Here is a 16,808-nt window from a genome sequence, read left to right as displayed (position 1 = left end):
AACTCGATTGTCACAACGTCGCATAATGATAGTTTTACATTTTACTGCCTCTGGTGAGATAACGCGCGCGCGCGCGCGTGTGTGTGTGCGTGTGTGTGTGTCAATGTGTGCGTGCGTATATATATGTATATGCCCGACGCGTCTCTCTTCTCGGGAGAAGGAGAGAAGAGACGTGATATAAGAGGGTAATAAGTAGAAATTGAAGAAAGATCGCGAAGTTATCCGAGGAGGAAGCGGATAAATAGCGATAATTTCAGCTGAGCGCGCGCGAAACGAACGATTCTCGGGTGAGGAAACGGGCTCGATTCACGTTCAATTCGCGCGTGCGTGGATATCAGCATCGGTGACGGGATAACAGCGGCGATAACGATGTTTTCAGGCAATTCAGGGAGATAAACGGGGGGCGAGCTTCGCAGTCGAAAAAGCGTCAACTGTCAGTTCCGAGTCCGCAAGTTCGCGCGTGGAGAAAACTCGCGACCAAATCGGAATGCGGATTCTTTTTGACAATTAACGGTGTTCCTTCATTATTATTCTGATGTCAGTAACATCTTATCGCCACTTTTCCGGCAATTCGTCTGGAAAAATTTTATCTGTATGGAAAATTAATCGAATTTTACAAGAAGAATTACAAAATGCGGCTCCAAAGATGAAACGGGAAACGTTACTACCTGGCCTGTGAGAGGCCAAAACAAAAATTCTCTTAACTTACAGAAACGTTTCAGTCTATTGCAGGTCTTCTTGAGTTAATCACAAAATTTTTATTTCGTTAACGTAGCGGAACAGTGGCGACTTAGGTCGCGGGGAAAACAACAGATGCTCCAAATGCAGTTCACCCCGAGATGAACTATTTGCGTCATCTGTCGTGCACAAATTCACAGTGTAATTATAGACAGCAAGTGGAATTAATCGGATTTTGTCGTGAACTTGCGGACTGATCTGACAAGTTCATCGCAAGACGATTATATATCATTACGACTACGAGTAAGAAATATGCTTGTTTGTTAAGTTCCTAATTCCAAGATTGATCACGAATTAACAATGAGTGCGGTGCGATGAGTATTGAAAGAGGGGAGAAGGAAGGAACGAAAAAGAGAGAGAGAAAAGAGATAGAGAGAAAAAGAGATTCACTCGCCATCGATTGTACAAAAATGCGTTTCCGTTGACAGGATTGATTACAAAACCGACAGCGCGTTCGTGCCTCTCAAGACGTGATTATACTTAAGTAGAGTCTCGATTTTTCGTATATACGTGTGTGAAACGCTTGAGAAGAAAAAGAAAACGCGCCCGAGGAACAAATTGATTAAGCGCCGAGATTTACCATTTTCCTCCTATTTTGAATCCCGCGACGGATCAATTCCAACATAATAGTTGTTTCTACTCGATGTATAGTAGCGGTAGTATTATTGTATTATTATCGATATTATATTAACATTATTATTATTTCTATATATACACACATTGTATACTTTGCACCCTTAGAAACTGCATTTCTAAGAAGCAGGCGCGGGTAATATCGTCGATCCGATGAAAAAGAAAGAAAAACGGCATCGCTTCACACTTCGTACAAATCCGTAATAGAATTCTCCTAGGACCAAGAAACCGTTTTCTACGGAGAGTGTGTTCTCTTGAAACGAGATCTCCCTTAATTGACGAATCGTCCTAACTTCCTACAGACTTTTCAGTTCACCGTAGTGTCGTGCATGCTTAGGAGGCAGCTCGGCGATTCGAGAATTTGTCGTGAAAAAAAAGAAGAAAAAAAGAGAAAACCGAGTAAGATAATCTATGAGACTGTAATGGTTAATTTTGAAGGAGACTCTTTGGAAGTAATGTAAAATAGTTACGTCACAATGTTCTTCGATATAACGCGTGAGACAATAACTTTCCCCCTCATGAACGTTTGCTCGCAACAAAGTCGCCGACTCGCTGGAAGCGATAATTACATAGCTCTTCGTCGTTTAGTGTACACTTTTGACGGGGTATCTTTCGAGGATCGCAAACACTCATCAATGCTCTTCAGGGTGCCTGCAGGCGTGGTAATTACGCAACATTGTGAAACTCTCTCGACCGTCGAGTTTCATCGATTACGTTTACGTTGGCGAATTTGTAAAATACAGTTTTGCGCGATCGTGTCGCGATGCAGCGCGACAGTTTCTATTTTTGTAAACTTTGTAAATTTTGCAAGATAATTAAATCGTTGCGTAATGCAAGTAATTAAATAATGATTTCGCAAATTTTCAAGGCGAAGCGGCGCGCGCACATCAATATCATTCACTGGCACTGATGAATGCGGCCTTGATATTTTATTACAGGCGTCGAGGACCGAAAACGGTCATACGAGAACACTCGACGCTGCAGATCGAGAATCTTGAACGATCGTCTCGTTAATTTACGACACCGATCATCACCGGTGTTGGCGAGCATTTCATATCGTAGCATACGAAACACCAGCAGGCACTCTGACTCGTGACAATAAGGCATCAATGAATTGATCGATGGTAAAATTAAGTGAACGAGAGAGAAAGACAGAGAGAGAGAGAGAGAGAGGGGAAGAGAGAGAGAGAGAGAGAGTAGGGAGAAAATGAGAAAGATAGAGAAAAATGAAGGAGACCGTTACCGATAGTTACGTGAGCGAATTTTTTGTATTAAGTTTTACGTTGAAGCCTGTAAAATACGAGCGTGCGTTTCTCGGTCGATTATTGTGGCGTAGACCTAATGACGATTAAACGATGAGACATGTAAAATAATGCATCATTGTTCCGCGTTACAGTTTTGACGAAAACGTGCGAGGAGAGAATTGTAGCTTAGGATCTGAGCACGTGAAACGAGAGAAAAGCGCGGAAGAAACAAAAAAAAAATATATATATATATAAAGAGCGAACTGTGACAATATATTATATTGTGTAAACAGGCTGTGTATTAATTATGCGATCAACCCCCTCGCTTGTGACCGATGAAACGAGCTTACCGTGATTGCGGGAAAAAGGAAAAAATTACCTTTTTCAAAAAAAAAAAGGTAAAAAAAGGAGCCAAGTGCACGCAAATAACCGTTCTTTTTAAATGTAAAAACAAGTAGTTTCTAAGAGAACGCAATTACATTAAATTTATTATATTAAACATTAATCCCGAGCTATACCAATTTAACCTTGTATTCTCAAAAAATGATATCAAGAGGTTATCGCCTAGAAAAAAACGCTTAGGTAAACGCCTAGTAAAAATGAATGTCCTGAAATCAAAAAATTAGAACCTCCCAAGGACGTCCTAAAGACGTTGCGTAAATATACGCAGTGCACTTGCCTTCGAGCGTGTGTTTCGATTAATTAACGGAATAACGGACTCCCGTGGACTGGTTACATACGTGTCTATATTTGCATGTATAAACATATAAGTTATAAATACAATATAGATCCGCGTATTTATAACTTACACATATAATAATAATAATAATAATAATAATATATATATTTATATAATATTTATAATTCTTCTTTCTTCCACAGCAGTGTTGTACAACTTATCGAGGACATATCAAAAGAAGAGAAGATTCACATTTGATTCTCCGGGTAAGGAACAGAATACTATTTTACACTTCTCTTTTTTTTCTCTCTTCAGTTTGCCCGATCTCCTCTCAGGGGATCTCTCAGTGTGCGCGAAATAAACGGGAAAAGGGGGGAGGGGGGAGATACCGTTCACTCGAGATTCGAGTGGAAAATCCGAGATAAGAGAAGCGTTTCGACGGCCGTGATGAGCCGTTTTGCGGGGCTGCGCACGCGTCGCTACGCTACACGTAGTAAAAACCTCGAAAAATCCGTCGGAGATATGAAATGCTATATAAAAACGAATTAATCGCGGGATGCACAGGCCTGTCGATCGATTGGCCAACTACCGATTCGTCACTTAAGGTCAATGGGAGCTCCTGCAACCGTAAAATTAACAGGACCGCAGCCTTCCTTCCTTCCTTCTTAGCCTATTCTCCCTCGCGATTTTGTCGCGTTCATTTTACGGCTATGATTCACTGAATCGTTAAAGTGAAAGGAAAGTTTTCGGAATATCTTACAAACGTGCGCTCAAACGTGATCACAAATGTGTGTGTGTATCATTGTTCACGGACATATCCTTTTATTTTCTCTTCTAATCCAACGTATTGCGCGAGAATTTTAGGCATGCGTTTTCTCGCTTCCGACGCCACCGAATCACGATGATCGGAGCGAGGAAACGGGGAAAGACTTTCGACGACTCATTCTCTTCACGACGAATATCATCTTCCTCCTCCCTTCGAAGGAGGATGAAAGGCGCAAGCGTACAAATAATCATGCGTGATGCTCGTGGACACATCGTCACTAATTTAAGGTGCGCTCGATTAGGCTCTCATATTGCTACGATTCGTTCGTCGCTCGACGAGCCTCCGTCTTTCGCGAGACCGACCGATCGAATTGAAAATGTTTATCCCTGCCTACAATGCGTCCCACGCGCGGAAGTTCGTCGGGACTCGTCACGTGAAAGGACCTCGCGCGATATAAGAGGTCTGGTTTTCTATTCCTGAACCGGGTTGCACTCTTTACCGTTAGAACGAGACGAGTACACAACTCAGCGTCGAAGGGAAAAGGAACGGAGTTCCGGTACAGCCCTAATTTAGGAGCAGAAAACACCTAAGGTTTGTCCTTCTTCGCTAAACCAGTGTACACTTGTAGAATTTAAAACAAGACAGATATACAGACCGCGTCGCAGTATTCACTGTGCTGGAAATCTGTATTTCGTGTCACGCACACCGTAGATTTTCAGTACTGGTAGTAAATACCGAGACGCGGCCAGAGTTAAAACTTGGTGGCAGAAAAGAGGAGAACTGGTGGAAGCTAATGCTGCCAGGTCAGCGAAAAAGGACAACTTATAATCTACGGGATGACGCGACGATAATTACACACGTTCACTCTGTACAGCGAGCCGATTCGCAAGGGGAGCTCGCCCGTTCGCAATCACAATAACACCACCGAAAACGCCGATGAAGACGCTTCGGCGGGGTGTGACGTAAACGCGCGGGGTAAGCGAAGAGAAAAGTAATCGAGAAGTTAATTTCACGATAATCGATGCAGAGATCATCTTCTCCGGGAAACTATCGTGGAACTATTTGCAACGAATCTTGGATCTCGAATTCGACTATTTTTTTTACCCCCCCCCTCCCCCCAAACAAAAGCGATTGAATCGACAAAATCGACGAGATTCAAGAAAATGTTGTGTTCACTGAATAAATTACATGTTAGCGCAACAATTTGCCCTGATGTAGATAAAATCGTGATCGTCGAATTAATTGGTAACATATTACGGCAACTGTATAACATACGATACACTTTTTTTCAAGTTCAATCTGCCTCGGTTTTATCATTTCACGATAGATCCCCGGAGCGACCGCGGCACCGCGACATTGCCCACCGACGGGATATAAATAATATTTCACGACGACTCGCATTGCTATTATTTATTAAACACCGAATTCCGTCGTCGTTTCTCGACGATGATCTCTCTCTCTCTCTCTCTCTCTCTCTCTCTCTCTCTCTCTCTCTCTCTCTCCCTCCGCAATTTTTATCATCGTAAAATATTGTGGCGTCGCAAATAGCTCAGTGTCATATTCACCCTGACGGCTTTACTACTTATACACACCACTATTGCGCATTAGCGCACCGCCGCGATAAGTCAATCGACGCTGAAGCGCCGGTGCCATTATCTCGGCATGACAAACATAGCTGTCACAACCGAAAGCACAGAGGCTTTTATTACAGGTGGTATTGATAGCAACTGGTCCGAGAGAAGGAAAGGTGAACGAGGATAAGGGGAGGGGGGGGGGGCTGGAAAGCAGAGACGCGGATAGGCGATAATATGTCGCTTCGGCACGGCGGAACTCCATTTAGCGATAACGCCGCGTTACTTCTCTCTCTTTTTCTCTCGCTTTTCGGCATAATATACGGTACGTATGTACAATACAAGCATCTACACGTCTATCTGATTCGCTCGCTGCGCTTCTCGATCAATCCCCTCCGCATATACTTCATCGTTATATCGTTGACGTATTATTTACAGAAAGCTTGTCAACTGAGAGCACGATGCTTCTTCGCGCGGCGGCGAAACTTTCTCTCTCTCTCTCTCTCTCTCTCTCTCTCTCTCTCTCTCCCTCACGTGGACGATGGTTCTTAAAAATTTCCCGAAATCTTCGGAATCGCTTCCCGAACTTCGATTAGTTCCGTCACGCGATTTCTGCGCGCGAATTTGCGGATCTTTTCTCTCGCAGAAATCTGCAAGACCCGTTTTTCCCCCACGTTCAAATCAGTCCTGTCGCGATGGCATACAGAAAAGATATGACATTACGGAGGAAAGGGAAAACAGCCGACGCGAAACGACGATTAAGCGATCCATTTCCTCTGTAATTCACGTGACTCGACCGTCGTTCCAAATCATTGACATTTCAGACAGCACGTGGTGCTTCGCTAGCTGTCACCCCGAGTTCTGACAAACGATGCGACGGTGGACGCAATCGGGTAATTAAAATTTATTTACGGGAGATAATTGCGTTCGTCCGTCCGTCCGCCCGTCCAGCAAAATCGACAAACACACGGCATGCAACACCGACATCAATCGCGTTTGCGACGACCGCGACGTCGAGAGAGAGAGAGAGAGAGAGAGCGCTCGAAAGCAGCATTCGCGCGGCCCGAGTTTAAAGCGAAATATACATCCGCCTCCTTGGGTACCGCTGATCGTGCCGATATATTTCATATCCTCGGAACAAAGCAGCCGCGCGTTACAGAACGCGGGCCAAAACGTGGAATGGCTCTCGCACGTTGCCATGATTATTCGGTCAATATTAACTCGGAATATCCGGCGACGATCCCGTTTTACTTTCGGCCGAAAGCTCGCACGTTCGTGCATCAATCATCGTTTGTCATTGATCGATTCTATCGTCCGCGTCCCTGGGAAAGAACCCGGGAGAAAAATGATTATATACGATTAGATATAATTACATAAAATCATATATGAATCTTGCCCATATATGTGGTCACATACATATGATCATATATGTCTATACGAAAAAAAGAAAATGATGCTTTGTCATTTAATTAAACGTCGATATCATGTATTGTCAGAAACATAAGTAGCTTGAAGTATTTACTTCGATTGTATATGCATGTAATTCGTAAACAACAGTATTTTTCTTTTCGTTGTGGACATGTACGATTACATATAATCATATATAGGCAAATTTCATATGTGACCTTTCCTTTCTCCCCGAGAAAGCAATGTTCCGAGATACGATTGTGCGTACAGGAAATGAGGATGACTAATTTTCACGCAATCACAATCTCCCAAGTACCGGGGATTCCGATGACAATTTTTTTCCCTTTTTTCTTTTTTTTTTTTTTTAATTACATGATATCTCTATCCATATGTATGTATGTATACATTATCGCGCTGCGACGAAGTGTTACATAGATCCGTAATGATACAAATATGAATTGTATGAAGAGAAGCGAAATATATTTGCAAAATTATATATATATATAAATTTTTTTTTTCAGCAGTCTATATCAGTATATTTTATGTGTGTGTGTGTGTGTGCCTAACCTATCTACCTACCTATGATACATACATAGACAAAAATATGTGTGTGTGTATATATTTGTGTGTGTGTGTGTGCGTGCGTGCGTGCGAATAAATTACGCTTGCTTACTTAGAAAAATTATTAAATAGTTTGGTATATATCCCGTGAATATAGCAGTCGCGAACACCACCGTTCGCCTACAACCGCTGTAGACCGTAGGATCGCGACGCGGATCGATCGATTAGATCGGAATATTTTTTCTTTCTTTCATTCATTTTTACTCGTGTCGTCGTATATAAATAATACAAAACGGTAAGCGCGCGCGGTTCATAAGAAAATAACGTCTTAACAAGTATCCCTCCGAAGCGGTCGGCGTATAAATAAACAACGTAACGGGGATTATTAATCGGGACACTTTGAGAAATCACAGTTGAAAGATCATAACGAGAGGTCTCTCTAACTAAGGCTACTAACCGTGTGTTGCTAAGCTGAGGCTACGCGTGTTACTGGCACGGCGGGCGAAAATTAATCCAAGTAATTATACGTAATCAGATGCGCGCGTTCGACCTTCCTCTTCCGTCGATCGATCACCTCAACTCTTGGCGTTGTCATAAAACGTTCCTCCTCCCCCACGAAAAAAAAAATTAAAAAATAGACGCATCGAGATAAATCGGTAGAAAAATCACGATTCTCGTGAGAACTTGATAACTTCGTAATTTAATGTATGTGCGATACAAACCGATTGATGTTCCAATCTCTCGTTGAGATCGTTTTCGAAACATTTTTCAGCGGCTTCCTACAATTTTCCCGTCTCCTCCCCTTGTTCGATTAAGAGCTAAGATTAAAAAAAAAAAAGAAGAAATACGGTGTACAGATCGTCAACTGAGAGAAACTGGGCGAAATTGAGAAAAATGTGGCGACATTTAAACCTAATCTATACGAACCTCCGCCCGAGTGCGGTCAAAATCTTTGATGTCAGAAAAATCCGCCCGTTGTTAATAACAGAAACGAAGTTGGGCCTAAATAAGAACTGTGCAATTTGTTGCACTCCTCGCCCCGACATCGGTTCGTTATCCAAGAAGCGCGAATCTCGCCAGAGCGGCTCTCTCCGAGAGGGCGGTTTTGCGGCGTTTTGCGCGAAAAAACTCGATAATTACGGTTTTTCATCAATGTCCGTTCCAGCGTGAAGTCATATCGCGACCCGATATACTTTCGAGCGCGACGTCACCCCGTCGGTTGAAAAGAAAACCTAGTTGGGAACCCATATAGGAAATCCATGTATGAAATTCCATGCCTCTGGAGATTTGCGCTGCCAAAGGACCTACCGATCCAGGTTCTAAGTACAAATTCATGTGGATTCCCGAGTCAAAACTTTAGTCCCACTTTAAGTCTAACTCACCTCTACATTAAGTGTTCAAAGATCTGCGATTAGTGACTCATTTGGCGCTACAAACGGGGAAGTTATCGCCGTTTTCTTCACTCGGAGACTTAACGTAGAACAAAAATTGAGACCCCGGAGGACTAAATTCCCTTCGATGCCACAAGTAGGAACTTACTTTCGTTTCCTTCACTTGAAGGCTTAATGTAGAATTAAAAATTTCTCGAATCGCGGGTTCCTGCATAAATTTCCACAAACCGTGTGAACCATGATTTTTATACGGGTTTTTATCATCCCGTATGGATTCACACGAGCTCCTACGGATTTCCGTGGGAACCCACCTGGAAATTTTCAACAGGGACGCTGCTTCCGATTCGCACTCGTGTGCCGTAACAAATGCGCGCCGCCTCATCCCACCCTTCGAGTCCGCTCTCTTTCGCCTCCCGTTGAAAATAAATCCGTTCCCCCCCACTGCAGCCAAGTCGTCGTAAAAAAAATTATCGTAAAAAGTAATTACATGTCCACAGTGTAGAGCCATGCGAAGCGATGTGCTCGAGGTATTGTTCGTATAGCGATCGTTTAGGCGCATTTGTGCATCTTGCAATTCGCGCGAGCATAATTGACGCCTCGTAACGAACGAGTGTGCGAGTTCTACGGGCGGCGTATGTGGCCGTACTATCGCGCGACACACACACGCACACACACGCAGAGCGAGTGTGAAATTTCATTTGACACGCACGTGGGACTCGATTTGCGCGTTTCGACCGGAAAATCATCGTCGTCGTCGAGCTTCCGAAGACGCGTCGGTCGCCGACCGTTTGTGCATTTCTCTCTCTCTCTCTCTTTCTCTTCTGCCGATATCACACGGTTCTACACGAACAATCGCGAATCCGCGCGTCCACCTGCGTCGCTCGTTGCCTGCAAGGTGGGTCGAGCGACTCGACGATCGCGCAGCTCTTCGCCGTGGGAAGCTACGCACCGTGTCTGACGGTGAAATTTTCAAGGCCGATCGCGTCGATTGGGCGTCGAGAGAACACCGAGATAAAAATGACATTCGTTCGTCGAGAAGAAGCGTCGAGCGGGCCCTTCGAGACGATGTGACGGAGATTCTCTCAGTGAGATTAAGCAGCGCGATTCCGGGATTCTCGCCCGCGACGGCCCCCGGGAGGCGGAAGAAGCGACATTTGCGAGCCGCCGCGGCTACACCGTGCCAAATGACGGCGATTTCAGGAGGCGAGCTCGCCGGAAACTGGTCGTCGGCTGGCTGGCACACGAATCGCGATTGGAGAACGGCCAAACGTGCTCTCTCTCTCTTTCTCTCTTTTTCTCTCTCTTTCTCTCTCTTTCTTTCTCGTTCCAAGCGTTACCGTTAATCCGCGAAATCTCCCGGCGGATTGCGCGAACAGTGTTTCTCAAAGGTGTCGTGCGCTCAGGGGGGAAACTCGACGTGTGCAAAGCGGATCTTTCCGCTCGGGAAGTCTCTCGGGAATTTCTCTCTCGTAACGATGAGATATCACGCTACTTCGATATATATAGCCTAGGACCTGGAATCTCTTAATATTAACGACGGACTCTTCGACGGATTTTTAGACTTGGACTTTCTCAACACGCCGGACTTTCTGAAATTTCGTTCAAGGATTCAACTTCGTCCCCCGAGACACTCGACGTCGAGTCAGATACGTGTTAAAAGGAATACTGAGTGCCGGATGGACCTCGTGAGATTCTACCCGTTCCCTCGATGAGAAGAGAGAGAGAGAGAGAGAGGGAGAGAGAGAGGATCCGAAACGACGCACGACTATCATAACTTGTCAGGAGAACAGCGCGTGTCGTAAAAGACGCGGATGTCGCTCGATCGTAACTGGTCTCCTAAAACCGTCGACGGTTTGCAATCCCCGTTACTCCTTACACTTCCTCGTTTTCTGGACGCTTGCCCGTCCACAATAACGCGCGCTCGCGATTGGATCAAAGTTACGCGCTGAGCCGAAGACAAGACGGACCAGCTTCCTTCCTTCCCGAATGCGGACGCGCTTCGAAATCCCGGGTCGCGTTCAGCCAAGCGTCGATGCACAAATCTCTCACCAGTCGTTAAAGTAGAAAAGTTATACTCTATTCTAGAATCTTGTCAATCCCTTCCCTCCCGCCATTTCTCAGACGTGTATTATGTGTGCAGTGCGCGTAACTTTTCCGAAGGAATCGGAGAATTAACGGGGTCTTCTGTATTCTGAAACTTCCTTCTTCCTCTTCTCCTTCTGCCAATATTTAGACCAAGAATTGCTTGTATAGCCGACTTCATATACTAATCTACGTTGAAGGGATCGCTAGGTCAAGTGAGGTCTACAATGAGAATCCAAGGCGCGAGACTTGAGAAATCGACCAATCACAGTCGGCCGTTATAGAAGAAAAATCAATTACGTTCGGTCGATTTCTGAAATCTTACGCCCTAAATTCTCATTGTGGACCCCGCTTTACTCGCGTCGCTCTAAAGGCAAGAAGCGCAACCTAGTTCAGCCGAAAGAACAGACCTCAGCCGTGTGAACGTTTAATGGCGATGACAGGCGGGGGCTATTCGAGAAGGCGCGTCGGACGAAAAGCGCGTCGGATTTATCGTCACGCCGCCGCCGTTTAGCAACTACGCCTCGTGCGTGTTAATTGGTCCGTCCATCTTAGCCGAACTGGCCCGCTAACTAGTTTAAGAAATTTACGCGCACTGAGATATGAGGGATCTCGCACGTACGTTTCAAAATGCATGAATCTCTTGAATTCNTAAAAAAAAAAAAAAAAAAAAAAAAACAGACCAAATAATTCGCACTTTTGTTCACACGTTTTTATGCAGCGTCTCGTTGGCGCCGTTATCTCGCTGCGTCGTGTGTGTGTATGTGTGTGTGAAGCGCATGATGTGACCGCGGCGGATTACGACGCGCACCTCGGACATATATCGGGTTAACGTTTACGAACGCGCGCGCGCGAGTGTTTATTTGTCCTGCGGTGGTATCGGGTGTCTGTTTACCGGTAGCTTAATGTCGCGACACGGGAGCGAGCGAGAGCGGAGACGAAGCGAGAGACGGGGGCTCGCGCGCCTCTCTCACGTGCTCTTTTACGACCTGTCCGTTCCACGTGCGCGCCGCCCCGCCCGTTATCGCTATCGCTCGTCTCGCACGCTCGGCTCTTCCTACTCTATCGCGATCCCCGAAGGATCCTCTCGTCGCGCGTTCGTAAATCATCGAGCGCGCTTGTTCGCGGCCGCGACTCGCTCGCGACCGAAGTTCTCGGCCACTTGCCCAGTCCGCTCGCCCACGATTCGGCCTCGGGCTCCCGTAATGTGGAACAGAAAAGCGAAACGGAAAAGAAGCATGGGAGAGGCAACCAATCGTCCATCATTTCTACTCCGACCTCTAATGGCCCGTGTTTCCCGTGCGAGGGGGGAAGAAGGATGGGCAAATCGTGAAAACGAAAAATCCGAATTTTCTTAATTGCAACCGATAAAAATAACGAATCTCGCGAGAGAAACATACTATTTGTTTCTCATGAGAAGCTGAATCGCCAAGTCCCGAGCCGACTTTGTCGAGAGAGCTCATTATTTACGGCGACACTCCAACTCTCGACATAATTGTGTCTTCATAGCCGAGCCCTGGGTTGAAATTCCGTTGAAGTCAAGTCCGCTTGAAATTAATCGAAGGAAACAGATTTTTGTTATTCACTCGGTCGTTCAAGTTTTGCGAAAGGACCTTTCCCTCTTCCCAATCGCTTTTACCTCGTAAATTACGGATGTCTCGGCATCTTCGCTCGGGGTACTTCTCGACTCAATCTTCGTGAGAAACAACGCCGTGTTAGTGGCGGTTAATTAAGGAACCCCCCCCCCCTTCTGTATAACCGTAATTCTAAAAGTTTTGCATAATTTAAATACAGCACTAAGGAATTCGCAAAAGTTATAATTAGTTCGAAGCTATAATTCCCTCCCTGTTTTCGTGAAATGTGCTTCACGGGGAATCCGGCCATTTGAGACCGCGACGAACTGGTGTGAACACACACACACACACACACACACACGATACAATATGATTACATTAGAGCAATATAAGTTACCCGTGACATTGTTTTGTTTAATATTCATCACTACGGCAAACTTCCGGCAGAAAGTGATAATTGTCTGAAATACAGTGTTCGAATTTCTGACGAGTCCGTTCCGATGGTTGGTTACTTGCCCACTGTGTCTTTTCCGTTTGCACGGCGCCGTTACGCTTCGGAAGACGCAATATCGGCCGGTACTCGGTCAAGTCTTACATTTCAAATCGTCCCGATCGTCTCGAGACGATCTTCGATGCAAGATCTGACTACGAATGCCGGCGCCATCGTCGGCTCTCGTCGACGACGAGACGGAAACTGCGTGCTCGCGGGCGAGATCGTCCCGAGATTTTACCGCCGGGAGTTCGCCGGCCGATCGAGGGAATTATCCACTTCCGGAGGGTACATAGCGCGCCAGAGGCGGAGACAAGATCAAATCGCGAGGTGCACTCGCGACTTCCCTCTCTTGGCCACGCGTCAAACGCAACTTCCTCTCCTTCTCTCTCTCGACGGGACGACTTGTGCATCACTGAGAGACGAGAGCGACGCTGGAAAGGATCTGATCGGGATCGAGATCGGCGGGGGAACGTGAATTGACGAGATTTCATAAGTACGTGCTAAAAGGTGGTCGCCCGAGCGATTGCGCGCGCGAATAGACCACCCGTGTCGACCTATCTGCATAGGCGCGCGCGTTCATTCTCAACTCGAGCTCTCGAGACCACCGGGATTTCGAGCGCTTCGTCAATTGGAAACAACACGTTCCTCCCTCCCCCTCTCAGCCTCTTCTAGCGCAGTTCCAGCGGATTCGCGAGATTCCCCTTGCGTACGCTTCGCCTCGTCGAAAAGTTGCGCGCTCTCGTAAGCGTCTCTCGCGAACAACACCTACCTACTACCTATCTACTTATCTACTAATCTACGCCGTCCGTGACGTACGAGCGAGCGAGCGACGACACGTCGCGGCTCGATGAAATACGCCTCGATACACGCGCGAGCACACCGCGAGTTCCCGCGTTCGACCGGTCGGGAAGTTATATTTGGTTTTACGAACGTGTGCCTGCCACCTCGCTGCGATGTACGATTACAATACTGGATTCTGTGTGCGTGTGTGTGCGTGTATGTGAATGTTGATGCGTTAGGTAATAAGGTGTACACTTGGTTGCAGAACGGTTGAACGAAGTCGGGAGCGAACCGTTGACGATCTCGAGAGTCGGACTACCGACCAGCTCCAGTCATCGATCACGACTGGAGCCTGGGCATCCTTGAAGCAGGATTCCTTTGAATTCCTCCAACATCGACGTCGCAAGCAGGTTAACACGTTGAATGCCGTACCGGTCACCTATCACTGCGATATTACCGCGTTCCGCGCGTTAAGTCGCGTTGCGAAATATGACTGATCACGAAACAGGCGGTACGCACGACAGATAAGAAAGCAACGTGGTGAAACGAGGCGAGAGAGACGCGTGTACCCTGAATTACGTTCGCTCATCACTCACCGTACCCTTTTGGAGTGGCTCGATCATCGTCAGTTAGACGTCGGTTTGCGCGATCAGTGGAAATCAGCACGGCACTCGGCGTGTTAAACCGTACACACAGCACAGTCGCGAGTGTATTGACATACTGTCACGTTACCTTGATCATATTGATTCCCACACTCCGCACAGTCGGCGTTGTGTGTGCGCGCTGTACCATCCGCTGGATCGCAAATTGCAGGATTTCAGATACACTATGCGAGGTGGAAACCGTTGTAATTAGAGCCATTACGACCCTATCGTTTGAATTCGAGTTTCCTTCGGCGATTTTCAATTCCTCGTGTGATAAGTTACCCATCAAACCGAAGAGTATCGTGTAACATTCAGGCCGGGGGATGGCAGAGCGTACACGGTGACACCGACTGTACCGGCCCTTCGTGACTGCCGTCGTGCAGAGTCGATAGTAGCTCTCAATCCTGACGTTTTGCTCCCGGCTTCATTGCGGCGTCCGTTTTGCAAGCGAGTGCGTGCGTGCGTGTGAAATCGCGCGCGAATCCCTCGGATCCTCGGCACGAGTACCTCTCTCTCTCTCTCTTTCTCTCCCCCTCGTGAACCTCTCGAGGAAGACGCTCGAGAGCGGTACCACGCGCGGTCACCGGGACAGCGGGACACTTCGGGTCCGTCTCTCCCGTTCGTCAAACGGGCAGCCGCGTTCATACGGTTGCCGAGGACTCAGGGCGTTCCTGGGCACCTGGACGCGTCATCATCATCATCATCATCATCATCGTCGTCGTCTCAACCGCGGCAGCAGCCCCGAAACGGCGACGACGTCGATCGATTCAGGCTATTCGCGTTCACCCTGGATCAGCTGGCCGGCATCTCCGAGCTCTGCGTCTGCGACAGCTCCAACAGGTGGCACTCCGACAACGGGATCTCCCTCGTGCGGGCGCTCTGCTTTCTCTACGCAACGAAATTACAAATCCGATTAGAAGGAGCGTCAGACTAAACGAGTCTCGTCTGCGGTCTCGCGTTAAACCGGCCGGTCGTTTTTGCGTCGCGGGGCGCCGGTCGCCATCGCCGGTCTCCCGAGGCGACGAACCGCTTCCCGAGATACCTGCGACGTATTTTCGGTGCCCCTCGGAGGTCCCTCTCAGACGTTCTCTCGAGATCGGAATCTCGGCTGGTCGGTCCGAAACACGTCGACTTAATGCCGCGGAGAAAAGGACGAAGGGGATGAAAAGGGAAGGGGAGAGATGGAGGGTTTTGCGAGAGAAAATTACCTTTCTCCGGAACGGAAAGCAGCCTCTGTCCTCGTTGTTGGGCGGCGGATGGTTTATCAGTAAGTCCGGAGTGGGCGTGTTGTTAGGGCCTAATACGTTCAGCTCCTTAAAACACTCAGTCTCTATCATCTGCAAGAGGAGGGGACGACGGGGCGAGTTAGATTCGGCCGGTCTCGGGGAAGAGCTCGCGCGAGAGCCCGCGGACGAAGTGATTTAGAGCCGGCTAAAGGTAGCTCGTGCGTAAAACGCAAGTCTGTACGCAAGCCACGCGGCTTTAAATACACCCACCCGAATGACGCCAGTGATAACGAGAGGCCTCTCTCTCTCTCTCTCTCTATCTCGCTGCCTCTGACGTAGGAAAACACTTTGTGCAAGACCCATATTTTTCGATTTAAGTGCTTACACCGTTCCCTCCAGATGCTCAGGAGAGCGCGGTGTGTAACACGGCGGAAGTGAGACATATGCACGCACTCCCGTCGGTCCGCCGTAGAACTCAACTTCCGAGGCGAGACTCGACGAGGAAACTTTATCGCTCGCGGTGCCCGCGGGGAGCTTCCACAAATTCGAGCGGATTTGGTTTCATCTCTTCGCGAGTGCGACCGGAAGTTCGGCCACCGGTTATTTTACGTCCTGTTACAACCGCGGCGAACAAACGGCAGTCCCGAAGCGCCCTCTCATTCCCTGGACGACGCTAATGCGCGGGATAGGTTTCAGAGAGACGTATAAAGCGTCTCAGACTTTCCTATAACTTTGTTCAATCATCTAAATTAAGACAAATATATGCACGATGTTATAAGCACGAATTCACCGGAAATTTGTCAGGAAGGACCCGTGGTTAAGGTAAAAAAAAAAAAAGGAAAAAAAATGGGAGATTTTGCATCATCCTGTAGACGGAGTGTTAATCGCTGTCGAGACACCGTCGATATCGATGTTGAGCACTTGACGCTCGCGTGGGCGATCGAAGAAGACGCGATTTACATTCACGTTACAATGGAGATCTTGTTAAGTAGTCGCCCGTCGAACGACGCCTCGGGGGG

At 47.2% G+C, this 16,808-nt stretch overlaps 1 protein-coding gene across 3 annotated transcripts in view; it reads right to left on the bottom strand.

Annotated features, from left to right (window-relative positions):
• Positions 1-14,696: 14,696 nt before the first annotated feature.
• LOC106749793 (G protein-coupled receptor kinase 5) overlaps positions 14,697-16,808 on the bottom strand; it is a 31,697-nt gene continuing 29,585 nt past the window's right edge. For all 3 annotated transcript variants that reach the window (XM_014629616.1, XM_014629618.1, XM_014629617.1), the window contains 2 exons: positions 15,772-15,900; positions 14,697-15,451 (listed from right to left, as the gene is read on the bottom strand). In XM_014629616.1, coding sequence (XP_014485102.1) covers positions 15,356-15,451; positions 15,772-15,900 — 225 coding nt within the window. In that variant the 3' untranslated portion in view covers positions 14,697-15,355. The remainder of the gene's footprint in view (positions 15,452-15,771; positions 15,901-16,808) is intronic.

Source organism: Dinoponera quadriceps, unplaced genomic scaffold (genome assembly GCF_001313825.1).
Source record: "Dinoponera quadriceps isolate SergipeBrazil2010 unplaced genomic scaffold, ASM131382v1 scaffold3289, whole genome shotgun sequence".
NCBI lineage: Eukaryota > Metazoa > Arthropoda > Insecta > Hymenoptera > Formicidae > Dinoponera > Dinoponera quadriceps.
The sequence above is the reverse complement of the archived record's forward strand: the minus strand, read 5'-3'. Positions and strand labels throughout refer to the sequence as shown.